The 24,429-nt window shown below is 50.4% G+C and overlaps 1 protein-coding gene across 3 annotated transcripts in view; it reads left to right on the top strand.

Moving 5' to 3' along the window:
- Positions 1-24,429, top strand: part of LOC106560867 (zinc finger protein 423) — a 138,853-nt gene that overhangs the window by 64,566 nt on the left and 49,858 nt on the right. For 2 of the 3 annotated variants that reach the window (XM_014124251.3, XM_014124252.3), the window contains exons 4-6: positions 4,742-8,190; positions 8,959-9,043; positions 16,487-16,507. In XM_014124251.3, the coding sequence (XP_013979726.1) occupies positions 4,742-8,190; positions 8,959-9,043; positions 16,487-16,507 (3,555 nt within the window). The remainder of the gene's footprint in view (positions 1-4,741; positions 8,191-8,958; positions 9,044-16,486; positions 16,508-24,429) is intronic. The other variant, XM_014124254.3, reaches the window with a different exon arrangement.

A 24,429-nucleotide genomic window follows, 5' to 3' on the forward strand; every position in this document is an offset into this window, starting at 1 on the left:
CTTCGTCGTTCAAGGTTGTCTCTATAGGACTGAGTGACTCATATAATGGTCAACCTCACCCATGTTTGTCCCAGTTCCCCTCCTGTCACCTGGATGTCTCTTGGGCGGTGAAGAGAGGAGAGGCCTGTCAGCTGTTGTCGCCCCATGCCCCCCTCACCCCGACACCCCTGCCCCTCACCTTCTGCCCTGGGAATGTGGCCGGCTGCTTGGGCACTTTTGGGCGCCAACTGCTCCATATGGGCTGTGGGCAGCGTGTGACTGTGTCCTCCAGGACTCAGGCCCCTGACAGACTGTGTCCGCTCTGACTTCACCCACCCTGTGTGTGTGTGTCCTCCAGTACTCAGGTCCCTGACAGACTGCCTCCCATGGGTCTGAGGGACAGCAGTGGACTGAAGACCTCTAGAGACAGACTAGGCCTAGGGAGATAAATGTGTGTACGTTTGCGAAAGAGGGAGATTAAACATTTTGATGGTCAACAACAACCCCACATGGCTTCAGACCCCATCAGAAGTCACGGTGTGTGTTGTGATACAGTATTTGACTGAGGAATGAGTTATTGCATAGTATACCACAAGATTTAGGTTGACAGTTTTACCCTGGAAAAGTTTGGAAACAATGGATTGATAGTGGGAGGAAGGAAGAGGGGAGAAGTGAGAAGGAAGGATGGAAGGAGCTGGAAAATGGGGAGAGGTTCTCCTCTTGAAAGTTCCATTCCCCCTGTCGGCTTGTCCGTTGCTCCAGGCTTGTCTGGCCTGCATGCTGCGCTGCCCTGTCAGAGACCTGGGTGGAAGTTGTTTTTCTGCCCCCTACGGTGCGTCTCTGCTGCCTGGGGCCATGGGAAGGGGGCCAAGGGGATGGGGTTGGGAGCCAGGCAGGGGGCTTGGTGGAAGTTTGGGCAGGGAGCCAGACTGAAAGGTGGAAATGTTAATTAGGGAGGAGGCGTGTGAGTTGAGGGCAGGGGAATGTGACGAGGTGAGCCCATATGATAAACATACACACATACTGTACAGTAGTCGTATTAGAGAAGACCTTCTACATTACCCACTGCTCCCTCAGTAGGGCCGGTCTTGTTACCTGATTCCTGTTGTCTAGTCTCTGACCCACTGGGGGGTGGGAGCAGCTATGGCCCTTGCTGTTACTCTTCATTATGACTATTGATCATCCATAAATATTGATTCAGTGGTCACCCACTTTGTTTTTGTCCTAGTCCAGACCATGTTGTGTGGTATTGAAATGATGTGTACAGCAAAAACAACAGACACACCATGGTTGTCCAAAGCCTGAGTGACTACAGACGACTGTTTTCTAGAATAGGATAGAAACAGACCCCCTGCTTTTAATCAAGTCTCAGCAGAGCGATGTCAGCCCAGTCAAGCTGGCTGTTTGCCCCCCCTCCTCCCAGGAGGAGCACGTTGACACTGCAGATTATCTCCGTATGCATATGGAGCACGTTTAGTGGCAGTACAGTTGCTAGAACAGATTATTAATGATCACATTGTTTGGACATGAAGGAAGGCGTTAGTCAGTCTCTGTCTGCCAGTCAGTGTTGTGGACATCATGTGGAAACAGGGGGAGGCCGTCCTGCTCTAATGAACAGCCTGGCTTTTTGCTTTCTGGGGCTGTGTTTCCACTGCACTTCAGAGGATACACCGCCACAGCGTCTTCTCAGGGATGGCATGGTTTTGGGATGGGGGACACGGGGAGACGGACCTCTGTCCTCGTGTCTGATGAGGGGAAGAGCAGGCTAGAGCTGGGGACGCCAGGCTGGGCATGTCTTCATTACCGCGCTTCCTCCACGCTCCGGCCTCGGCATGCCGGCTGGCTGGCCAGCCTATTAGAGAGTGGACAGGCGTCATCAGGCCGGCCCAGTCTGGATGGAGCGAGGTGGGGGGTGGGGCAGCATGGGGCGTCCTCTTGAAACTCAGACCAAAGTGGCTATCCCTGCTCCATCCATCCACTACCACTATGCTCGTGCTCAGGTAGAGCTCAGTTGGGGCCTTCGTCTGTGGCCATGTGTTTTGTTCGGCCAGTTCCAATTACTGGGCCCTGATTGGAGGCAGGATGGCCGTTCTTCCTCTGGACTGCAGTGTCTCCATCTGCCAGGCCCTCCCTCCTCCCTGCCTGGCCCCACCCCTCCACCTGGGCCATGGCAGCAGAGGTGAAGGCCAGCGCCAGGGGCAGCCATGACTGTAGCCTGTTAATTCAGTAATGAGTAACAACATGAAAGACATGGGAGGACGGAGGGTGGAGCGGACGGGGAGAGCGAGATAAAGACAGAGAAGCCATCAGGGGTGTGCTTGGGAACGCTGGAGTGAGGAGACATGGGAGCAGCATGTGTTTACGTGCCCATTCCAGTCTTTTCTCGCTTTTCTCTCAGCTTCCCCCTCGCCTTTCCCCCTCTTTATTTTCTGTTTCTTTTCTAATTTAACTTTTCATTGAAATTTCTTACCCTGTTTAGTGCTCTTGCCAAGTCCCCCGGCGGACCGATGACAAAAGCCCTCTAAAAGCCATGTGATCTTCCATTTTCCGACAGCCACACTTCTGAGGATTAAGGCTATTTAATGACTATAATCTCCTTTCTCAAAAGTGATTTCTCACATTCTGTTGCAGTCAGAGGGATTGCATTAGCATTAATAGATTTAGAATTCGCCAGAATGACCACATGTGCCAGGAGTTTTTTTTCCTTCTCTTCTTCCCTCACCATTCTTTCTCCCTCCCACTTCTCTACTTATTATCGCTCATTTTATTTCTTTCTTCTTCTTCATGCTCAAGCAAGTGTTCCTTTGTATGTGGTGTGATGTGGTGCAGTACATGGCTGGGGCTCGGCAGGACGGCGTACCTGTCAGTCGTGAGCAGCTCTAACCTCTGCTCTCTCACCTCCACTCGGCTCACATCAGAGACCAGCCTGTCAGGGGCCACGCTTTCATTGTGCAGCCAAAGAATTCACCCCAGTTAAGGCCCTTTTGGGCTTTTCATCCCCTCTCTTTATTCGGGCCGCCGAGGCCCTCTCACTCCTGTGCTGCCGGGGTTTAACTTGTGTCAGGATGACTCTTATCCTGACACGGACACAAAGGCATGAGAGGAGGACTGGGGGGAATGGCTACAATAGGGAGGGGATGTCCAGACACCCCAGCTGTGTAGACAGTGGGGTACAGGCCTTAACTGTAATCTGAGAAACAGAGTTGTTCCCCCCTCAATCACGCTTACATACTTACCCACACATAAATACATCACACACTCACGCACGAGCACAGATGCACGCATGCACACACACACAGACAATGCAGGTGGTACTACGTTTTGGGCTGAAAATAGCATTCATGTTAGGATTTATGTACTCAACAAAACAGCGTGTTACTGGTTTGATCTGTAGCAAATAAATAGGCTGTAATTGTTAGTTTCTCCTGCTTCCCCTGTCTCTGTACAAATTCTCTCAAAGATATTTCCCAACATCTTTTCTTTCCAGCTTTGTCCATTTCCTTGGTCTCGTTCATACTTATTTATTAATTTGCCCTCGTCCTGTAATACGACTCTCCTGATTGTTGCTGCTGGATGGCATCTCTCTCCTGTTGCCTTTAGCTTCCATGTAATATTTCTATTTTACAGTCTTTTAGAGCAGAGGTTTCTTTCCTAGCTCCAAGCTAAATTCATAATTCATGTTTTTACAACAAAATGACCCACAAAACCCTGCAGTTTTTTTATTTGCTCTGCACAGCATCTACATTTTCGAGTGGATCGATTTCATCACATTCATCTATTTTCCACCAAATCTACAGTGCATACCTTCTGTATAACACATACTGTAGGAGTGGATAGTGGGAAGGGGAAAATATTCATAGTTGCTTACAGAGTTAAGTAGCAAATGACTTTTCTCTCTTAGATAAAGAATGTTGTTAATACTTTGTTTTAAAGCCTAATTTTGCTGAGAGGACAGTTTACCTGTTTGAGTGTGATTGTCAGCCAAAATACAAATGAGATGCAGATTGAGTCACGTGCCCTCCAGCTACAGACTAGTTTCATGTAAAAAGCGTGTTTTATAAGATGTATGTGTGCAGAGGGGAAATGCGGGAGGCTGTTTACTTATTGTAAACATTTGGTTATGTGTGATGATGACTACCAGAGGCTTCTCTCCTCACACATTTAGAGCAGAGTGTGAAACTTAGTCAAATAAAGCAAACAGGCTGAGCTGGAGAATTCTGGGTTTGTCTGAGCCACAGTGGGACTCCAGGCTTGCAGCATTCCTGCTCAATAAGTCATGAGCGTTTCTCCTCTCCTTCAGAGGGCTCTAGTTTAGATGCTAAATAGATGACGTGAGGGCTGTGGCAGGCCCCCTCAGACTGCACAAAGCAGGACAGAGTTAATATATGCTCTTTGTGTATATTTATATTATGTATGCATTAATAGACTTTCCCTTGTGTCAGCACCAAACTGGAGAAAAGCATGCAGAATCCCGTGTTTTATTTAATTCACATTGTCATATAAGAATATACCCTCACTATTTGAGCGTCTCCTAATCGGTTTTAGGTATTTCAATCTTGTCCCCATAATGACAATATATGATGAGGCAGATGTAATTCTAGAGGGGTGGGGGATGTTTGCTTAGGGAGGATGAAGAGAGAGAAAATACAATTTGTCCTTATTTCTTAAATCTTGTGGGACTGTCTTTAATTCTATTCAGTTTTAGATTTTCTTTTAAATCTCCTCTCTAACATTTCAATTCTGTCTGTGTTTTGCATTGCAGATGGTGATGATGACCCTGGGCTCTCCTGGGTAGGGTCCTCTCCCTCCAGCAAAGACGTGGCGTCACCGTCACAGATGCTGGGGGACGGCTGCAGCGATCTGGGTATGGGCACAGGGGAGGAGGAAGGGGGCGCGGGGCTGCCCTACCCCTGCCAGTTCTGCGACAAGTCTTTCAGCCGCCTCAGCTACCTGAAGCGCCATGAGCAGATCCACAGCGACAAGCTGCCCTTCAAGTGCACCTTCTGCAGCCGCCTGTTCAAGCACAAGCGCAGCCGCGATCGCCACGTCAAGCTCCACACCGGAGACAAGAAGTACAGTTGCCAGGAATGTGAGGCGGCTTTCTCCCGCAGCGACCATCTCAAGATCCACCTGAAGACCCACAGCTCCAGCAAGCCCTTTAAGTGCAGCGTGTGCAAGAGAGGCTTCTCCTCCACGTCCTCTCTGCAAAGCCACATGCAGGCCCACAGGAAGAACAAGGAGCACCTGGCCCTGCGTGCTGAAAAGGAAGGGGGGAAGCGTGGCAGTAATGCGGGCAGTGGAGGGGAGATGGACCAGGACCTGTACATGTGTGACTACTGTGAGGAGACCTTCAGCCAGACAGACGAGCTGGAGAAGCACGTAGTGACCCGCCACCCCCAGCTGTCTGACCGCTCCGACCTGCAGTGCATCCACTGCCCCGAGATCTTCAGCGATGAGGGCCTGCTGCTCTCCCATATCGAGACGTCCCACGCTAACCACAAACACAAGTGTCCCGTGTGCTCAGAGCAGTTCCCCTCTGTGGAGGACGTCTACTGCCACATGGACAGCCACCGGCAGCCCGACTCCAGTAATCACAGTCCCAGCCCTGACCCTGTGCTGGGCAGCGTGGCATCCATGAGCAGCGCCACCCCAGACTCCAGCGCCTCTCTGGAGAGGGGCTCCACCCCAGACTCCACCCTGAAGCCCATCCAGAGCCGGCGCAAGCTGGCCCCGAACTCTGACCATGATGACGGGGGTCACTGGACAGCCAAGGTGACCTACAGCTGCCCCTACTGCTCCAAGAGAGATTTCAACAGCCTGGCCGTTCTGGAGATTCATTTGAAGACCATCCATGCAGACAAGCCCCAGCAGAACCATACCTGCCAGCTGTGCCTGGACACCCTGCCCACGCTCTACAACCTCAACGAACACATCCGCAAAGCCCACAGAGGCAGCGGAGGCGCCTCAGCGGCCTTCCCCCTGCTTCAGTTCACCAACGTGTCGGCCTTCCACTGCAACTACTGCCCAGACATGTTTGCAGACATCAACACCCTGCAGGAGCACATCCGTGTGTCCCACTGCCTGCCTGGAGGAATGGTCGCAGGCTCCACCACCCTGGAGGGCAACCACGCCTTCTTCTGCAACCAGTGCTCCATGGGCTTCCTCACGGAGTCCTCTCTCACAGAGCACATTCAGCAGACCCACTGCAGTGGAGGAGGCATGCCCAAGATGGAGTCTCCTGTCCTGCAGCCCTCCCAGTCCTTCATGGAGGTCTACTCCTGCCCTTACTGCACCAACTCGCCCATCTTCGGCTCCCTGCTCAAGCTCACCAAGCACATCAAGGAGAACCACAAGAACATCCCACTGGCCAATAACAAGCGGCAAGCAAAGGTGGCGGAACTCAGCCCCGCCTCCTCTGATGTGGAGATCTCCTCCCCCAAACGCCATAGGCTGGCTGGGGACTCCACCACAGCAGGGTCCAATGGAGACTACCCCTGCAACCAGTGTGACCTGCGCTTCAGCAGCTTCGAGGGCTTTCAAGCCCATCTCAAGTCCCACCTGGAGATGCTGCTGAGGAGGCAGTCCTGCCCGCAGTGCAACAAAGAGGACTTCGACTCCCAGGAGTCTCTGCTGCAGCACCTGACGGTCCACTACACCACCACGTCCACCCAGTACGTCTGTGAGAGCTGTGATAAGCAGTTCTCCTCAGTGGATGATCTGCAGAAGCACCTGCTGGACATGCACACCTTTGTGCTGTACCACTGTACGCTGTGCCAGGAGGTGTTTGACTCCAAGGTGTCCATCCAGGTCCACCTGGCTGTCAAGCACAGCAACGAGAAGAAGATGTTCCGCTGCACAGCCTGCACCTGGGACTTCCGGAAGGAGAGTGACCTTGAGCTGCATGTTAAACACAGCCACCTGGGGCACCCCACCGGCCCCGGTGTCACCAGCAAGGCCCGTAAGTGCATCTTCTGTGGGGAGACGTTCTGCACAGAGGTGGAGCTGCAGTGCCACATCACCACCCACAGTAAGAAGTTCAACTGCCGCTTCTGTGGCAAGGCCTTCCACGCCATCGTTCTGCTGGAAAGGCACCTGAGGGAGAAGCACTGTGTCTTTGATGGGGGGAACGGCACCGGGAATGGGGGAAGCCAGAACGGCACACCCAACGGTGTAACCCAGAGCTCCAAGCGTGGGGGAGGAAGCGAAAGATCGACAGTGGCCACGGAGCAGGCTGACCTGCAGAACATGCTGCTAAAGAACACGAGTCAGGATGTAGCCAACAGCCATGAGGCCAGCGGAGGGGAGGAGGAGCTGGACAATTCAGAGCCCATGTACGCCTGTGACATCTGTGGAGCGGCCTACACTATGGAGAGTCTTCTGCAGAACCACCGACTGAGGGACCACAACATCCAGCCCGGCGACGACGATGCTAGCTCCCGCAAGAAGAAGGCCGACTTTATCAAGGGAAACCACAAGTGCAACGTGTGCTCACGGACCTTCTTCTCTGAGAACGGTCTGAGGGAGCATGCCCAGACCCACCGTGGTCCCGCCAAGCACTACATGTGCCCTATCTGTGGAGAGCGCTTCCCCTCCCTGCTCACACTCACCGAACACAAGGTCACCCACAGCAAGAGCCTGGACACGGGCACGTGCCGCATCTGTAAGATGCCCCTGCAGAGCGAGGAGGATTTCATAGAGCACTGCCAGATGCACCCGGACCTGAGGAACTCTCTGACGGGCTTCCGCTGTGTGGTGTGCATGCAGACGGTCACCTCCACCCTGGAGCTCAAGATCCACGGCACCTTCCACATGCAGAAGCTCTCAGCCGGTGGGGGCAGCGGAGGCGGGGGCGGCTCAGCCTCCTCCTCCCCCAATGGCCAGCTGCAGCAACACAAGCACTACAAGTGTGCCCTGTGCCTCAAGGAGTTCAAGAACAAGCAGGATCTGGTGAAGCTGGATGTGAACGGGCTGCCCTATGGGCTCTGTGCTGGCTGTATGAACCGGGCTACCAACGGCCAGTCTCCCAGCGGGGGCACCACTCCCCAGGAGGCCGGGGGAGAGAAGGCTGCAGTTGGGCTGCGATGCCCCGAGTGTGCTGTGAAGTTTGAGACCCTGGAGGACCTGGAGAGCCACGTTCAGGTGGACCACCCCGAGATGAGCCCGGAGAACAGCGGAGCCAAGAAGGTGACGGATGCATCTTCTGTCCCTAAAGTAAGAACACACTTATAATGTTTTCCCCGCTATGGCTTGATCAGCACATTGATTTACATTGAAATCTATGTACAATATATGAAAATGCTTAGGTTTCGGTAAATAGCAGGTTCAGTTTAGTAATTTATGAATCAGTCATATGGTGAATAACCAACAAGGTCCTCTGCAGTTATTACCAACCCAACAAAAAGTTTAATGGCCCTGCATTTAGACGAATCTAATGAATGCATTAGAACGTCATTGTATTCACTCATTCCTAATCCTTTTTGTGTGATCTGAAATCTAAAGATTTGAATGTCATTTTTATTTTATTTCATTTGACGCCATGTTGTTCCCATTATACTTATCATGGGTGCAAAAATAGCCTAGCTTTTAAAAGATTTCCCTCATACAATACCATAAGCATTTTAACGGTATTTTCTAGCAGTGTGTCAGTTCCCAGTGGCTAGCGTGTCAGTAAGAAGTTGTGCTCAGTTAGATGTGTGAATTCATGGCTGCGTTTCATTTGGGCCTGGCGGGGCCTGCAGCTCGGCCCTGCTGAGGCATTGTGTGGCCTGTTCGCTCTACTAGATATTGACAGTGAGGTCCCAGGGACGCTCAATCTTTACCTCCGCTTTTGTTTCAGCTCAGTGTAACAGCAAGGAGAAACCTCCAACCCCCCCCCCAGTACATCCTTTTTGTATTGTGTGTGTGTGTGTGTGTGTGTGAGTGAATGAGCAGTTTGATTCCATCTCTAAAATTATTGTCTACCTTTCTATTGCATTGCAGAAGAAGACGTACCAGTGCATCAAATGCCAAATGACCTTCGAGACAGAACGGGAGATCCAGATCCACGTAGCCAATCACATGATTGGTGAGTCAGCCTAGTCATTTCCTGTTTGTGTGCTTACGCGTGTGTGTTTGTTATCTCTGTGCCCGTCTCTCCTTTCAGTTTCCTCTGGCTCCACAGCCTTCTGTTTGGCTTAGCCCTCGCCCTCTCTCTCCCCGGCCTGCACAGCACACAGGTGTGAGACAGACAGGTGAAATGAACAGCTCTATTTCTGGAGCTGCCGCACTCGACAGCTGTTCCATTGTTTAACACTTGACTGCGCAGCTGAGGCCGCGGCTGCAGGTCTGACTGCTCCGTTAACTCTTCACTATGCGACCAGGGCTGTGACTGCAGGCCGTGGTGTACAGTAAAAGGGCAACAAACATTTCCTTTTCTTGCTCTCCCTTTTTCCTCCTCATCACTGGAATTTCTCCCAGGCAATAGCCCTCATTGTGTTCTCGCTCTCGCTCTCGCTCGCTCTCTCTCTCTCTCTCGCTCTCTCTCTCTCTCTCTCTCTCGCTCTCTCGCGCTCTCTCTCTCGCTCTCTCTCTCGCTCTCTCTCTCGCTCTCTCTCTCGCTCTCTCTCTCGCGCGCTCTCTCGCTCTCTCGCTCTCTCGCTCTCTCTCTTTCTCTTCGACATGTGTGCACTCTCTAGGACATTATAAGGATGAAGTGTTTTTTTTTTCTCTGCTCTACCAGTAACATTGAAATCTACGTACAATATATAAAAATGCTAAGGTTTCGGTAAATAGCAGGTTCAGTTTAGTAATTTATGAATCAGTCATATGGTGAATAACCAACAATGTTCCTCTGCAGTATAAAAATAAATGGCACTGTAGAGCATTTCCTTTGTATGGTCTGATTGGCCACCCACTACTAACCTTGTGTGTTCACCACCGCGCACTGTCCTCCACACCTGGACGTAGAGGACACAGTGGAGAGTTAGGAGGCAGGGACGATCACATAAGGGCGGCATATTACCTCACCCACAGTATGCATATCATTGTAATAACATGTTGTAAATAGGTCTCCACAAAGTTAGCGAGACCTTAGAAGCAGCCCAAAGATGCCAGACAGACTCCCCCCTGATTCCCACCAGGTGGATGACATTTCCCAGCACATGCTATCTGGAGGCAAGTCAGGTTAACAGGCTCTGATGCAGCACAGAGGTATGTGTGCTCAACTGAAAAGTTCCTCTGTAGTTTTTTACGGGCTTCCTCCGTCTGTGTTGTTATTCTGTAACTAATAATTGCTGCCGCAGTGTACTGTAGTGTAGATTAACAAGCTTGGCCTGTGAGTAATTTGGGAGAACAAACGGCAGAACACTGAGATCCGCAGCGACTCCCCAGCCTTCTCCAGGCCTGACAGCTGATATCGGAGTTGTGCCGGTTGATGTGTTTTCAGTGCGTGGGTCCTCCTGAGTCCTGCAGTAGTTGTCTGGAGAGAGAGAGAGAGAGAGCTGGTACAGAACAGAACCACAGCTATAGTGTACAGGCTTGCTGCCTAGCCCAGCCCAGCCCAGTCTGGCTAGGAACAGAGCTTCTCCCCACTGGATTCATTCATCAGCCCAGTTTTCTTTTTCTCTTACTTCCCATCACACGGTGTTAATTTTCCTCTCCTCTCTGAGGGCTGAAGGCCCATCCCATCCATGTCCCCATGCTCTCTCTCCTCCCCCATCTCCACCTTCAGCCCTCCACCCTGAGAATTCTCTCCTTTCAGAGCGCTCTCTCCCCCTAAAAGACTGTACCGCGATGGGGAGAGATAGGGGGGGCTTGAAGGGGGGCAGGCTGAACGCTTGTCTCTCTCAGCCGCCATGGAGGGAATTTTGGGTTAATTAACATCGGAATTTTCAGAAAAACTGGAGATTAATTATGGAATTGAGGCAGATTATTTTCAATAATGTTATTATTTCATTTCTTTCGAACCCCTCTTCAAAGATGGATGACGTTTTTTCAACAGTGAAAAAGAGCATTGTCTTTACCTTTATCTGGCGAGGCGTCTGTGGTGAGAAAATTGAGGAGAGATCACAGAGGAGGAGTTTTCTGCTCTCCCTCTCACTCCTCTCTTTCTTGGGCAGATTACGAAACAATCATTAAAAAGCTACGCTATCTGTCGGCTTTGATATATGACTGCTGAGGTTATCCCTGAGCTTTGATATACGACTGCTGCGGTTATCCCTGAGCTTTGATATACGACTGCTGAGGTTATCCCTGAGCTTTGATATACGACTGCTGAGGTTATCCCTGAGCTTTGATATACGACTGCTGAGGTTATCCCTGAGCTTTGATATACGACTGCTGAGGTTATCCCTGAGCTTTGATATACGACTGCTGAGGTTATCCCTGAGCTTTGATATACGACTGCTGAGGTTATCCCTGAGCTTTGATATACGACTGCTGAGGTTATCGCCTGAGCTTTGATATACGACTGCTGAGGTTATCCCTGAGCTTTGATATACGACTGCTGAGGTTATCCCTGAGCTTTGATATACGACTGCTGAGGTTATCCCTGAGCTTTGATATACGACTGCTGAGGTTATCCCTGAGCTTTGATATACGACTGCTGAGGTTATCCATGAGCTTTGATATACGACTGCTGAGGTTATCCCTGAGCTTTGATATACGACTGCTGAGGTTATCCCTGAGCTTTGATATTTTACCCTCTTTTCTCCTTATAGAAACCCTTCAGAATGCGGAAGTCTTAGTTCTCACTAGGCATTTCCAACCTAAAATGTCCTGAAACATGTTGGGATTTTTACCTTGTACACACATTCTATGTTATACATTAGTTTGTTAGCTAGAACAGTAGCAACAGTGAAGGTATTCTTCATTCTACTCCATTGTTTACAGTTTGTAAGGTGATGGATACAGTCTTCATCCCCATTGTGGCAGAGAGGGATCTAGAACAAGAGGTCTTCAGTGTGTGTTGTCTGTGCGTCACATCACTAATGATAAAGCGCCGGCGGAGCGGCTTACCTTGTCGACAGTGATAATCATGTCGACTTCATTTCTTCCTCTCCGCTACTTCGCTGGTGTTCAGACAATCACCTTACATTTCCATAAATGTTATTAATGTTCATCTGCCGTCACAGGTCTGTGTGTGGTAGAGAGATGTGTGTGTTGTGGTTGAGCTTGGGTGGGTATCTTTTGTCATATATACTATCTCAGCCCCTCTCATAACAAATCCCCCTGATGTAACTGAGATACCTGCACAGTAACACACACACACACACACACACACACACACACACACACACACAGACACACACACCTCCCAATTGTACATCCCTGCTCTCTTCACATTTGCACAGTGAAGATGTGCACTGCAGACACCTCACCTACCCAGCCCTGTTATCCACAGTGACATTTGTGAAGGTGTGATCATACCCTCGCTCTCCCCTCCGTGTTGTCTTGGGTGATCATTAACAAGGTGACACTGCATCTCAATCAGTTTACCTCCTGAAAGCTCCAACATCTGCTCAATGCGGCTCCTATCTCCTTCCTGTGCGAGTACACTCGTGTGTGTGTGTGTGTGTGTGTGTGGGGGGGGAGGGGGATTTGTGCAACTATACCTGGAACTGTCTGTGTGGAAAGGTTGGGACACAGTTATTGTAGAATTAAGAGGTACATGTGTGGTTAGCAAAACTCTGTGAACTGATGTGTTTAGCTGAAGTTGATGCTTCCCTCAGATGGCTTGTTATGCGTGCATCCTCACTAGCTGCCGATTTGTTTTCCTGTTGCTGGCCAAGTTTGAGGGCGGAGGGTAATCGATGAGACGGGGAGAAGTGGAGGAGCAGGCACGGAAAAGTCCTTGATTACATGGAGAAAAGGGGGGTGTAAAAACCTGGTGTTTTTAATGAATCTGAGTGGTGAGCCAGGCAACGGCCATACGAGAGGCCTTCTCCGGGTGTATTTCTCCCACTGCCCGTCCATTCCTATTTCTCTGATTGTTTAATGTAGACGTACCATGGCTGGGTGGAGAGGAGACTGCCTAACAACACGGCTCAGACAGCTCACACTGTCACGTGTGATTACGCTAGCAGGAGTATTATTCTGTTACGCACATACACACGACACGTACACTCACAACAAACACACAGATAAACCTGTTTACTTACGGCCTCCTTCACCTTGTTAAAGATCTCCCCCCGTCACATTGGCCTATCAGCATGTCACTCAGTATCTAAGTCATTGACCTGTCAAGCGTTTCTCCACTGTGAGGTTATTTATTTATTTAACTAGGCAAGTCAGTTAAGAACAAGTCAGTTAAGAAGAAATTCTTATTTACAATGACGGCCTAACCCGGACTACGCTGGGCCAATTGTGCGCTGCCCTATGGGACTCCCAATCACGGCCGGATGTGATGCTGCCTGGATTCGAACCAGGTACTGCAGTGACGCCTCTTGCTCTGAGAGCTCGGGAGACTGGAATGTGATTATACAGCTTTCCTCATGGCTGTGCCAGCGTTTTGCTCTGTCCTGGAGGACAGGTGATTTGAAGGGAGGCAGAGAGACCTCCAACTGTATAATCTAATCCAGTAATGTGATAGAGTCCCCCAAAGCTGCACTAACTGCTCACAGGGTAAAGCAGTGTAGGGTGTACCCATGGCCTCCTAAAAACCCTGTCAGACTAAATCAGATATAATGGGATGAACAGAGAGACACAGAGAGAGAGAGAAGGAGAGAGAGAGGGGAAACTGCTCTCTGTTATTAAAGACTTGTACCTTTTCCTCTTAATCTCTTCAACATGAATGTGTTAATACAGTAATTCCTTAGTACTCGAATCCTCTTCAACATGAATGTGTTAATACAGTAATTCCTTAGTACGCGAATCCTCTTCAACAGTGTATTTGATCATTAAAGTAAGTGCCCATTTTCTTCCTAAAACCATGTTTCATGATAGGAATAAACAACTTGGAGTCCTAAATAATACATTTGACATATGTTTACACTTTTCCAATAAGTACATCCTACAGTATACTAACACCCACCAACTGCTATTTTGTGTACACTATTTACACTCTCCGCCCAAGATACATTTCTACACACTCCCAAAGCCAAACAGCCAACTACTCTACATCTCATCTCTCACCCTCAGATGGAGAGCAGAGGAGAGAGAGAAGCCATTTTGGCCCGGGGTGATAACCTGCCAGTGGGGACACCCCAGTGTTCTGCTATTGTGTTGTAAATCCCTGCGGCGTGCCTGCCGTGTGGGCTGTGACTGATGCCCATGTCTGCGTGCATGCGCACGATGGAGATAATCGCAATAATAATAGTCCAGTCCTTCCAGGGGGAAGCAGACAGAGAGAGGGAGTGAGAGGCCACATGCTGAACAATAGGAGTGTCGGACCAGAGCCCCTCATTTCCCAGGGAGAGAGAGTGTCAGAGGGCCAGATCACGTTCATTTCCTTTCCCCCAGATGGAGGGATACCACGAGCAAGACAGACAGAGGAGAGATGACAATATATTAGAAAGGTGGCTGCTGAAAGAGGGAAAGCTGGGAAATTCTGACGTAAAGGAGAAAAGAACAGAGTAGCGAACGATAGAATATTTAAAGAACAGAGTAGAGAACAATAGAATATTAAAAGAACAGAGTAGAGAACGATAGAATATTAAAAGAACAGAGTAGAGAACGATAGAATATTAAAAGAACAGAGTAGAGAACGATAGAATATTTAAAGAACAGAGTAGAGAACGATAGAATATTTAAAGAACAGAGTAGAGAACGATAGAATATTTAAAGAACAGAGTAGAGAACGATAGAATATTAAAAGAACAGATTGAAGTCATTAGTGAGGAGATTGAGGTTTGGATTTTAAGAGCCTCTAAATGTCCATGAAGACCTAGCTATTTAACTACAGGCAATCAGGCATGACTACAAATGACTATTTCGTATGATGTGGTGAAGCCTTTACGTTTAAGACAAAAGCTCTCACAGCAGTGTCGACGCCATTTTGTTTTCCTCAGAATGACGGGGAATAGGGATGGAAGGGTTGTTCTAGGAAGCTGCATACAGTTCAGTGGTTCTGCATCTTCCCTATTTATAGGCTAGAGGGGTGTAAGGTTGGGGGAGGGTGGGGGGTTGTTGAGTGGGTGCTGTGCACCACAGTGGGGCCACCCCCTGGGCCCTCGACTGGGGGTCCCACCTGTGTGATTAATCACAGTGCTCTATGCGTTCAGAGCGTAATTTTAACCCCGGTTTGGCAGGGCTCAGCGGGGCAATGGGCCCAGCGCGCCCCCCCCCACCCGCCCGCTGGCTGGGGTGGGAGAAGTGGGGGGGGGGGCAGAGCGTTACCACACATAATCACACCTGCAGGGGGCTCCTCCATGCTTTGCAGCTGCACAGCGGAAAACAATAAAGCCTGTGAAAAAAAGGCCAGTGTGGTCCTGAGAGACACCAACACACAAAGAGAGGAGAGAAGTGAGGGAGCGGGGAGAGAAGTGAAGGAGAGGAAGAGTGAAAAGGGAATTCAGAGCGAGCAGAGACTGCCTTAGCAACCCAACCTACAGCAACAAATAAGGTAAAGAGAGAGTCTGTATTGTGGTTGTCGATACCCAGCTGTTTTTAGCACCCTTCTGTTGTACAAACTCATGGTAGCTGATACAAATATTTGTACGGTACTACTGCTACTTGGCCAGAATGATATTTGGCCAGAATATGCGAGCGGCGCGCCATTTTGTGCATGTCTGTGCGCGTGGGCAGACATACTTCAGGACAGGCTGAGGAGCTCTCCCATCTCACATGCATGGCCTCTCCCCCACCCCTTCTCGCTCTCTCCTTTACACACACATCCACACACACACGGCTCTGCTCTCTCCACCACGTCCTGAGGAAAAGCATGCAGACACTAATGCCGCACTAATCACCGGCGCCCAGAACTCACAGCACGCCCACTCTCCTTTCAATCGCCTTAATCAGCCAACACATTTCAATTAGCATATTGTGTTTAACCTGACTTTCATCTTCTTTTATTGGTAGATTTAGCTGTACCCCCCCCCCCCACTCTCTCTTTTCCTCTACCCCCTCCCCTCTTTCTCCCCCTCCTCCCGTCGCTCCCCCCCTCCCCATTCCAGTAACTGTACCAGTGGAAGAGATCAGTATAATGGAGACACGCATTAAAGCATCTACTAGAGTTTCTCCCCTCAGCAAGGCCACAGCCTGAAAAACCCAACTCTGGATCCAACCAGCGCTGTAGCCTTATGACTGATGCTCATGAGATTCTTCATGGGTATTTCCATCATATTTATTTGCTTGGGACATGAGCTGTGACTGGATATTAGTCCGGGTCTTAGATAAACAGAGAGGAGTGAGTTGGTTTATCACATTGAATGATACAGAGAGAGTATCCGGTGCATGTTACGGTAGTCGCTGCCCCACCATAACCCCCCATGTATGAACCCCCCCTAACCCCCATCTAATCATGGACCTACTGACTAACTGTCACCCTGCCTTCTCTTTCCACCCACCTTGCCTGTCGGACGGCCTGTAGGAGAACCTGCCCATCTGCAAGGTTTGTCCCCCTTCTCTCTCCGTACCAAGCTGTGTGAATGGAGCCCTGCCTGTTGAGCACTGGGAAAGAGTGGGGAGGGGGACCGCCCCATAGGGCTACATAGGGCTATAGGGCCATATGGCAGGACACTGCATGATGCACACGAGATAATAGTGTAAAATACTCCAAATCAAATAGAAATAGCAGCAGACTGCTTAACTGGCATGGCTACAGTGTAAAGATGATCTGTAGCGCCCACTCTCAACACAAACCCTCTCATATTCTTTGCACACCAATGTAAAGGTCCACACCCCCCCACCCCCGATGGCTGTGTGTGCATGATGAACCCCCACCCCCTCCCAGCCAGGCCCAGGGTACAGCCACTCACCTGAAACTAAGTGCCCTCGGGGGAGCCCAGCTAATGATGCATCTCATTCATAATTCTTACTTATTCATTTCAAGGAAGTTAGCGAGCTATCGCCCCGAGCATGAACCCAGATGAGCAGCGGGGCGGAAAGGCGTCCCGGCTGATCCCTTTAACCCAGAAGTGATGTCACAGTACAGCACTAGTCATGTTACTTCTCCTCTACTCTGGCGCAGACCTGACCTCTCACTGGTAAATCAGCGCCTACTATCAGAGCCACGTTCCCAACGGTAGTGCTGCTGTCTTCAACTTGAAGTCATATGTTACCCTTAATGCATGAGTGATGTTTAAGATGCCTTCTGTCCTCCTGTGATGTTTTAAGTGCTACTCCATGCATGCTCTTCAGTGACATCATGAGAATAACCCTTTATACTGAGGCCAGACCTGTACTCTTCCTGTGACGGCCCAGCCATCAGCCTATAGTGATGTATGTCTGTGCTGCGCTGCGCTCCACTAGTAATGTCTGAGGAGTATTCCCTAGGGCAGTGCCTGAGCAGTCTCCTTTTAGTGTTTGCGCGTGGTGTATGTGTGTGTGTCGAGATGAAGAGCGAGTGAGGGAGAGGGGCTGGTGAGAGAGGCCTGGTGTGGGCTCTGTGTGTCACTGAAGACCTAATGAGGCAGCACACACAAAGCTTTAGGAGTCAATGGATGTGGATAATGTGGATGATGGCTCACTCCACTGCGTGCATGAGTGTGTGTGCGCCCCGTGCCAGCCTGATAGCCATAAGGCAGTGTTTTTTGAGCGATGAAAGATTTGCCCTCTGCCTTCAGTCCACTGCTCAAATAATTATTGTATCATCCATGAAACTCCTTCAAATAGTCACCATCTGAATTATTCCTCCATATCTGTTATTCCCCCTGACTGTAGAACATCGCTGTGTAAATGTGGTCTGTTGGAGGATGTTGGTTCTCTACTGGCCTCCACTGAACACCTAGTAACACACCTAGTAACACACCTAGTAACACACCTAGTAACACACCTAGTAACACACCTAGTAACACACCTAGTAACACACCTAGTAACACACAGTAGAGATGCTACGAACATGGGAACAGATGACAGGCCCCTCATGCACATCCCTCACCACCTGGAGTCAGCCAGCCAGAACACCAGAGGGGAGGGAGGGATGGGAGGATGGGATGGAGGGAGGGAGGGAGGGAGGGTGGGTGGGTGGGATGGAGGATAAAGGGATGGAGGGATTGAGAGAGGGATGGAATATGGAGAGAGGGATGGAATATGGAGAGAGGGATGGAGGAAGGGAGAGAGGGATGGATGGAGGGAGAGCGGGGTGGGTGGGTGGGATGGAGGATAAAGGGATGGAGGGATTGAGAGAGGGATGGAATATGGAGAGAGGGATGGAATATGGAGAGAGGGATGGAGGAAGGGAGAGAGGGATGGATGGAGGGAGAGCGGGATGGATGGAAGGAGAGAGGGTAGGATGGAGGGAGGGATGGGTAGGGAGAGAGGATGGAGGGAGGATAAAGGGATGGAGGGAGAGGATGGAGAGAGGGATGGAGGGAGAGGGAAGGAGGATTTGGGGAGAGCGGGATGGAGGACAAAGGGATTGAGGGATGGGGGAGGGAGAGCGGGATGGTGAGGGAGAGCGGAATGGAGGATAAAGGGATGGATGGAGGGAGAGAGGGATGGGGAGGGAGGGAGAGCAGGATGGAGGATAAAGGGATGGATGGAGAGATGGATGGGGAGGGAGGGAGAGCAGGATGGAGGATAAAGGGATGGATGGAGAGATGGATGGATGGAGGGAGAGAGGGATGGGGAGGGAGAGCGGAATGGAGGATAAAGGGATGGATGGAGGGAGAGAGGGATGGGGAGGGAGGGAGAGCAGGATGGAGGATAAAGGGATGGATGGATGGAGAGATGGATGGGGAGGGAGGGAGAGCAGGATGGAGGATAAAGGGATGGATGGAGAGATGGATGGATGGATGGAGGGAGAGAGGGATGGGGAGGGAGGGAGAGCAGGATGGAGGATAAAGGGATGGATGGAGAGATGGATGGATGGATGGAGGGAGAGAGGGATGGGGAGGGAGGGAGAGCAGGATGGAGGATAAAGGGATGGATGGAGAGATGGATGGATGGATGGAGGGAGAGAGGGATGGGGAGGGAGGGAGAGCAGGATGGAGGATAAAGGGATGGAGAGAGGGATGGGGAGGGAGGGAGAGCAGGATGGAGGATAAAGGGATGGATGGAGAGATGGATGGATGGATGGAGGGAGAGAGGGATGGGGAGGGAGGGAGAGCAGGATGGAGGATAAAGGGATGGAGAGAGGGATGGGGAGGGAGGGAGAGCAGGATGGAGGATAAAGGGATGGATGGAGAGATGGATGGATGGATGGAGGGAGAGAGGGATGGGGAGGGAGGGAGAGCAGGATGGAGGATAAAGGGATGGAGAGAGGGATGGGGAGGGAGGGAGAGCAGGATGGAGGATAAAGGGATGGATGGAGAGATGGATGGATGGATGGAGGGAGAGAGGGATGGGGAGGGAGGGAGAGCAGGATGGAGGATAAAGGGATGGAGAGAGGGATGGGGAGGGAGGGAGAGCAGGATGGAGGATAAAGGGATGGATGGAGAGATGGATGGATGGATGGAGGGAGAGAGGGATGGGGAGGGAGGGAGAGCAGGATGGAGGATAAAGGGATGGATGGAGAGAGGAGGGTGAGTAGATTTGGTATTGCTCCTTTAAGGATCTGCTAGACTGTTTCGTTGTGATAGGAGATGAGAGGTGTCAGTTGTTCCACAGAATGTCAGCAGACCTCGCGTCATAGAGACAACATAATGTAATGTTGTTGCAATGTTTACATGCACATGAGCAGACGTATGCACATGGTCATAGGCAGCCAGCCAGTCAAAAGTGTTTTGAGTCAGGTAGCCTCCCATAGAATCTAGGTAGCAACTAACCCAATAATAGTAACTACTTTACGGCCATTGTATTCCTGTCGTTCCCTCTTTCACTTCTTGTCTTTCTGTGCCGGTCTCTACTGCATTCCTCTAGTTACCCCCACTGAGCATTACATATTTGAATGTAAAAAAACAAGAATAAAATAGCTCTGATGTTGGTGAAGTGTTTGTTTGCAAGGCTGAGTGCTGTTTGATCCCCCTGAGAGCTTGTTTTTTCCACGTTTGCGCTTGATTTGCTTCTTATGCTGTTTATTAAAAGTAATTACAAGCTGTTTGGAGATCTATAAGAGAACTGCTCAAGGGAAGCTCCTCCAAAATGTGTGGGAACAGAATGGAAAATTGGCACGTGTGTGTGTGTGAGAAGAATGAAGAGAAAGAAAAGAGGGTGTAGCATGTAATACATTTTTAAGTGTGTGTTTTATACCTGTGTAAGTATGTACACTAGTTTGTGCATACAAGCACTAATGCCAGCCCAGGCTTTAATGTCTGTGTTATACAGTGGTAGAGAGTGTATTTGCGTTTCATACCTCAAGTCGGCCTGTGCTTAGTTTAGTGATGCCAGAGGTGCACCTGCCCATCTCCTCTCCCCCCTCATCCCCGCCCCACCCGGCTCTCACACCCGCACAGGTGTGGCTGAGCCAGCTGCTGGGGAGAATGGGACAATTACCCCCCCGTCCCCCCCCGTCCCCCCCCTCCCCCGCTCCCTGCTCTGTCTAGTAATTGTTAAAAGACAAACAAGCCGCTTGCCTTTTTGCGCATGATGAACACGGGCCAGCCACAATTAGCTCCTCGCTTAATTCGTTAAGTATTCGGAATTTATTTTCTCGAGTGACGGCAGCATCTGTCGCAGCTGGTGAGGAAGGTGTGGCGTGCGGTGGTGAGAGGCGGTATGGGGGGGGCTTGGGGGGGAGGGGGTGCATGGGAGTAGAGGATCACACGCCGTAATACATCACACTGTCCTGAGTGCGAGCTCACGGCGGAGGACAGAGAGCAGAGATGGAGGAATGAGGTAGTCCTGGACGGGGAGGAGAGTAATAGAGACGAGTGAATCAACAGAGAACAAATCAGTTCATCTTTGACTTTCATGGTTCTCTAAGGGTCTTTGTAAAGCTCTTAATGGCCTGGTACCTCATAGTTCATTTAGAATGGGAGATGGGCAGATCGTTTTTAGTCTTTCTGATGAAGTCAGGTAAAATGATAAGTTGCTAACTCCTCTGCGCTAATTAGCATCTCCTGTCTGTCTGTTGGAGGTGATTTGAGTCTGATACGTCAGCGAGGCTCCAGGTGGGATTTATGAGAGGATGTCACAGCTCATCTCTCTCCACTTCCAGATCAACCGGGATGTCAGCTAGAAAGGATTGTGGGGAAAGTTTGCAGAACGCCCCATTCCTTATAGCTGCTGAGGGGCAGGGGTGGAGATCCCAGCGCGGCACGGCAGAGCCCCCCCCCCATTAGCTTCTCTGTGTGTGTGTGTGTGTGTGGCAGGCGTCCTCTGTGTTCAAAGCCCCACTCCCAGGATGCAAAGCGAGGCTCCCAGAGAGGTGATAGGCTGACTGACACATGCAGCTTTGATACAGGGCTAGTGAGCATCACACGGTTAAATAGGAGAGGGGAGGAGGGAGGCAACATGAGGGAACGGTACAGCTGGGAGAACTCTGGCAACCTGATGTGGATTAAGATCCAAGCTGCCACGGGTTTTCTGGGATTTCAAAATATTTGTTACAAACCTTTTGTTTTACTGTATATTATTACTCCCCAAATAATAGAATCAATCCCCAAATTGAAATCAAGAAGTTGTCAACTTTATGTGGTTACACTGGGCTTGAATTGGTCTCATTGGTGAAAAGGCAGTTAGGCAGACAGTACTGATGGAAAGAGTGAGAAATAGTAAGTAAGAGATTATTAGGTCAGTGGAGAGAGAGGGATGTGGGAGTTGGCAGGAAAAGGGATCAGTTTGACGGTGGGGAATGAAGGTAATTTGGCAGGAAAAGGGATCAGTTGGACGGTGGGGAATGAAGGTCATTTGGCAGGGAAAGGGAGTGCGATGAAGAGGTGGAGAAGTAGTGGAGGACTGCATGATCAGTGTTTTTGATGGCAGCAACCTGGAGGGGGGGCAGAGATGTCCAGAATGGCCACTGATGGAAGGAGGCTGACCTTCCAAAGCCACGGAGAGGTTAAGATCAGGGGATTGATGGAGAGAGGGATAAGGGACGGACACAGGGTTGGGAGGATGGAGAGAGGAGGGCAGAGGAGAGGACAGAGGGTGGGGGTGTGAGGAGAGCGATGGCTGCCTGACAGGGGCTCTCCCGGATTTTGGCACGCGTTCAGTCTGCGCGGGTGAGCAGCTGGACTTCATTAGGCGCTGGTGTTAATTACTGGGACCAGGCTGGAGCAGCGAGAGGAAAATACTCTCCTCAGCCAGGGTCACCTTGAAATCGATCGTTTAGCATCAGAGAGAGAGATGGATGGAGGGAGAGAGGGATGGAGTGAGAGGAAGAGAGCGAGGCGCCCATTCTTTTTTTTTGTCATGAGTGAGTGTACTGATTTCCTGGTTGTGATTCAGGCTGTAATAAGACATAGGTAGGGTTGGTTCATTAGTGATTAGTGATCACTGATTGCTGTTGACGGCGTTTTACAAATGACCGTTAAATGATACAGCTGCTGCTGATGTGGAGGGAGGCGGAACATGGCAGCAGATCAAACCAGTACCAGTCATCCTCATGCATACCGAATACAGCTGTGGGTGAATGTAGCCGGTTGCGGTACACTGCATCTCACTGATCTAAGGTTGCTGTTCTGCTGCTGTGGCGTTGGGATAGTAACACTAGGGGTAGTTTATGAAGACATTTGATACAACCAGGCATGTTCTGTACACACACACACACACACACACACACACACACAAGCTGTTTTAGCAGTGAGGTGCTCAAGGTTTATCTTGGCTGTGTTTTCCTAATTACAAAGTAAGACGATGGGAAGAGACTGAAATGAAAGGAAGAGAGGGCACTGGAGAAATGCTGGAACAATAGTGTCCCGTTCTTATCGTCTCCCTCTCAAACAGCTGTGTACAATGGTGTTCTTTCTATTCTGCTCCCAATAATAAGACAAAGGTCTCCCACAATCTCCTCCCTAATTCTCAGCCATGACTGTTTTTCAGGCCTTTTTTTGTCTTTTACTTTTTTTCCCCTCCCCACAGAAAATCAATGCATTCTGATTCAGTAATTTCCCAGGGTGCACTGCTCTGGGCTCCCTGTGCTGAGAGAGGTGACTAATCCGGTCATGGCAGTGTGAACCTTTCCTTTTGTTCCCTTCTCTCTCACCCTTCGTCTTTCTCTGTTTCCTCCCTGGTTCTCTCATCCCTCTCTTTCTCTCCCAACACTGTCTCGTGCTGCGACATAGCGCAAGAATTCATTGGAATTTCCCAGCCTTCCCGGGCTCTCGTGGAAAAACACTCATTTGTGACGGTGCCAACCTGCTAATGGCGGATGGCGTGGTCCTGCCGAATCCCACCTCCGCTCCCCGGCGCTCGTTATGGCGCGCTCGGCGCCGCGCGCTGCCTCCCATACATCTGCCAAACTCAGCTGCCAGGGAGCGCCGTAATTATCCCGTCGGAGCGAGAGAGACGCCTCCATGCCGTCACAACTGGGGCTTCATTAGAGACCTGCACCAGTGGAGACGCTACAGTGCCCCCAACGTGTGTGTGTTTGTGCATGCGTTATGCATGATGCTGTGGGTGTTAGGATTGTCTGTATGACTTTGAGGGTGTTTTGTCTAATGTAACAGAAATACTTCTTACCCTGGTCCGTGAGAGCCGTACTCCAAGAACTCCTATACCGCGTCAGTACAGTGATGATCTTGCGCAATTATCATAGTTCACCTTTCTTTCAGTCGCAACACTGCATGTCGGGTCAGTATTTTATTTAGTTCCCCCTCTTCCTTTACTTCAGCAGCCCTGTGCATATCCCTGATATTGTAATTGTAGTGCTGTTTTTGGCAGGCCCAGTGCATAGTGAGGCAGTAATAGCTGTCTGGGGCTGGGACGGCTGGGAGAGGCTGGGAGGGGAAAGGTGTCGCTGGCGGTAAGTGCAGGGTTATTAGCATCTCCTGACGGAGCTGAGACCTGAAAGCACAGCTTCTGCTCCCTGCCTGGGCCGTCACACACACCTGCTGTGGCTGACTACATGGCAGTGCGTGAGGTGATGGGGAGAGACGTAGAGTAGACTGTGCCGGAATGACTTCAATGGTAGTTAGAAACAGGTATGAGTGCTTACGCTAGGTTTACCTGTGGAACTCTTTACTGAATAGTATGTAGTTTAAGAGCTATATGTAGTTTCATCAATGCATCCTCTCCCTCCAGCTAGAAACCCCAACATCCATGGAAGTCCCCCCCCCCCATTTCTCCCCCTGACAGCCAGCAGGTATCCAAGAGAGTGCCCAGGCCCTTGGCCCCGCTCCCCCTATCCCCTCCAGCCCACACACATTCTGCACAGGTACTGCTCTGATTTCCCCTGCGCCCTCCCAGCCAGGAATATCTTCATCTATTACTGCTGCAGGAGAGACGGGGGGAGGCCAGGAGGGGAGTGGGGAATTGGGGGCTACTGGGGAT

The sequence above is a fragment of the Salmo salar genome, chromosome 10 (genome assembly GCF_965601325.2).
Source record: "Salmo salar chromosome 10, fSalSal1, whole genome shotgun sequence".
In the NCBI taxonomy this organism is placed as follows: domain Eukaryota; kingdom Metazoa; phylum Chordata; class Actinopteri; order Salmoniformes; family Salmonidae; genus Salmo; species Salmo salar.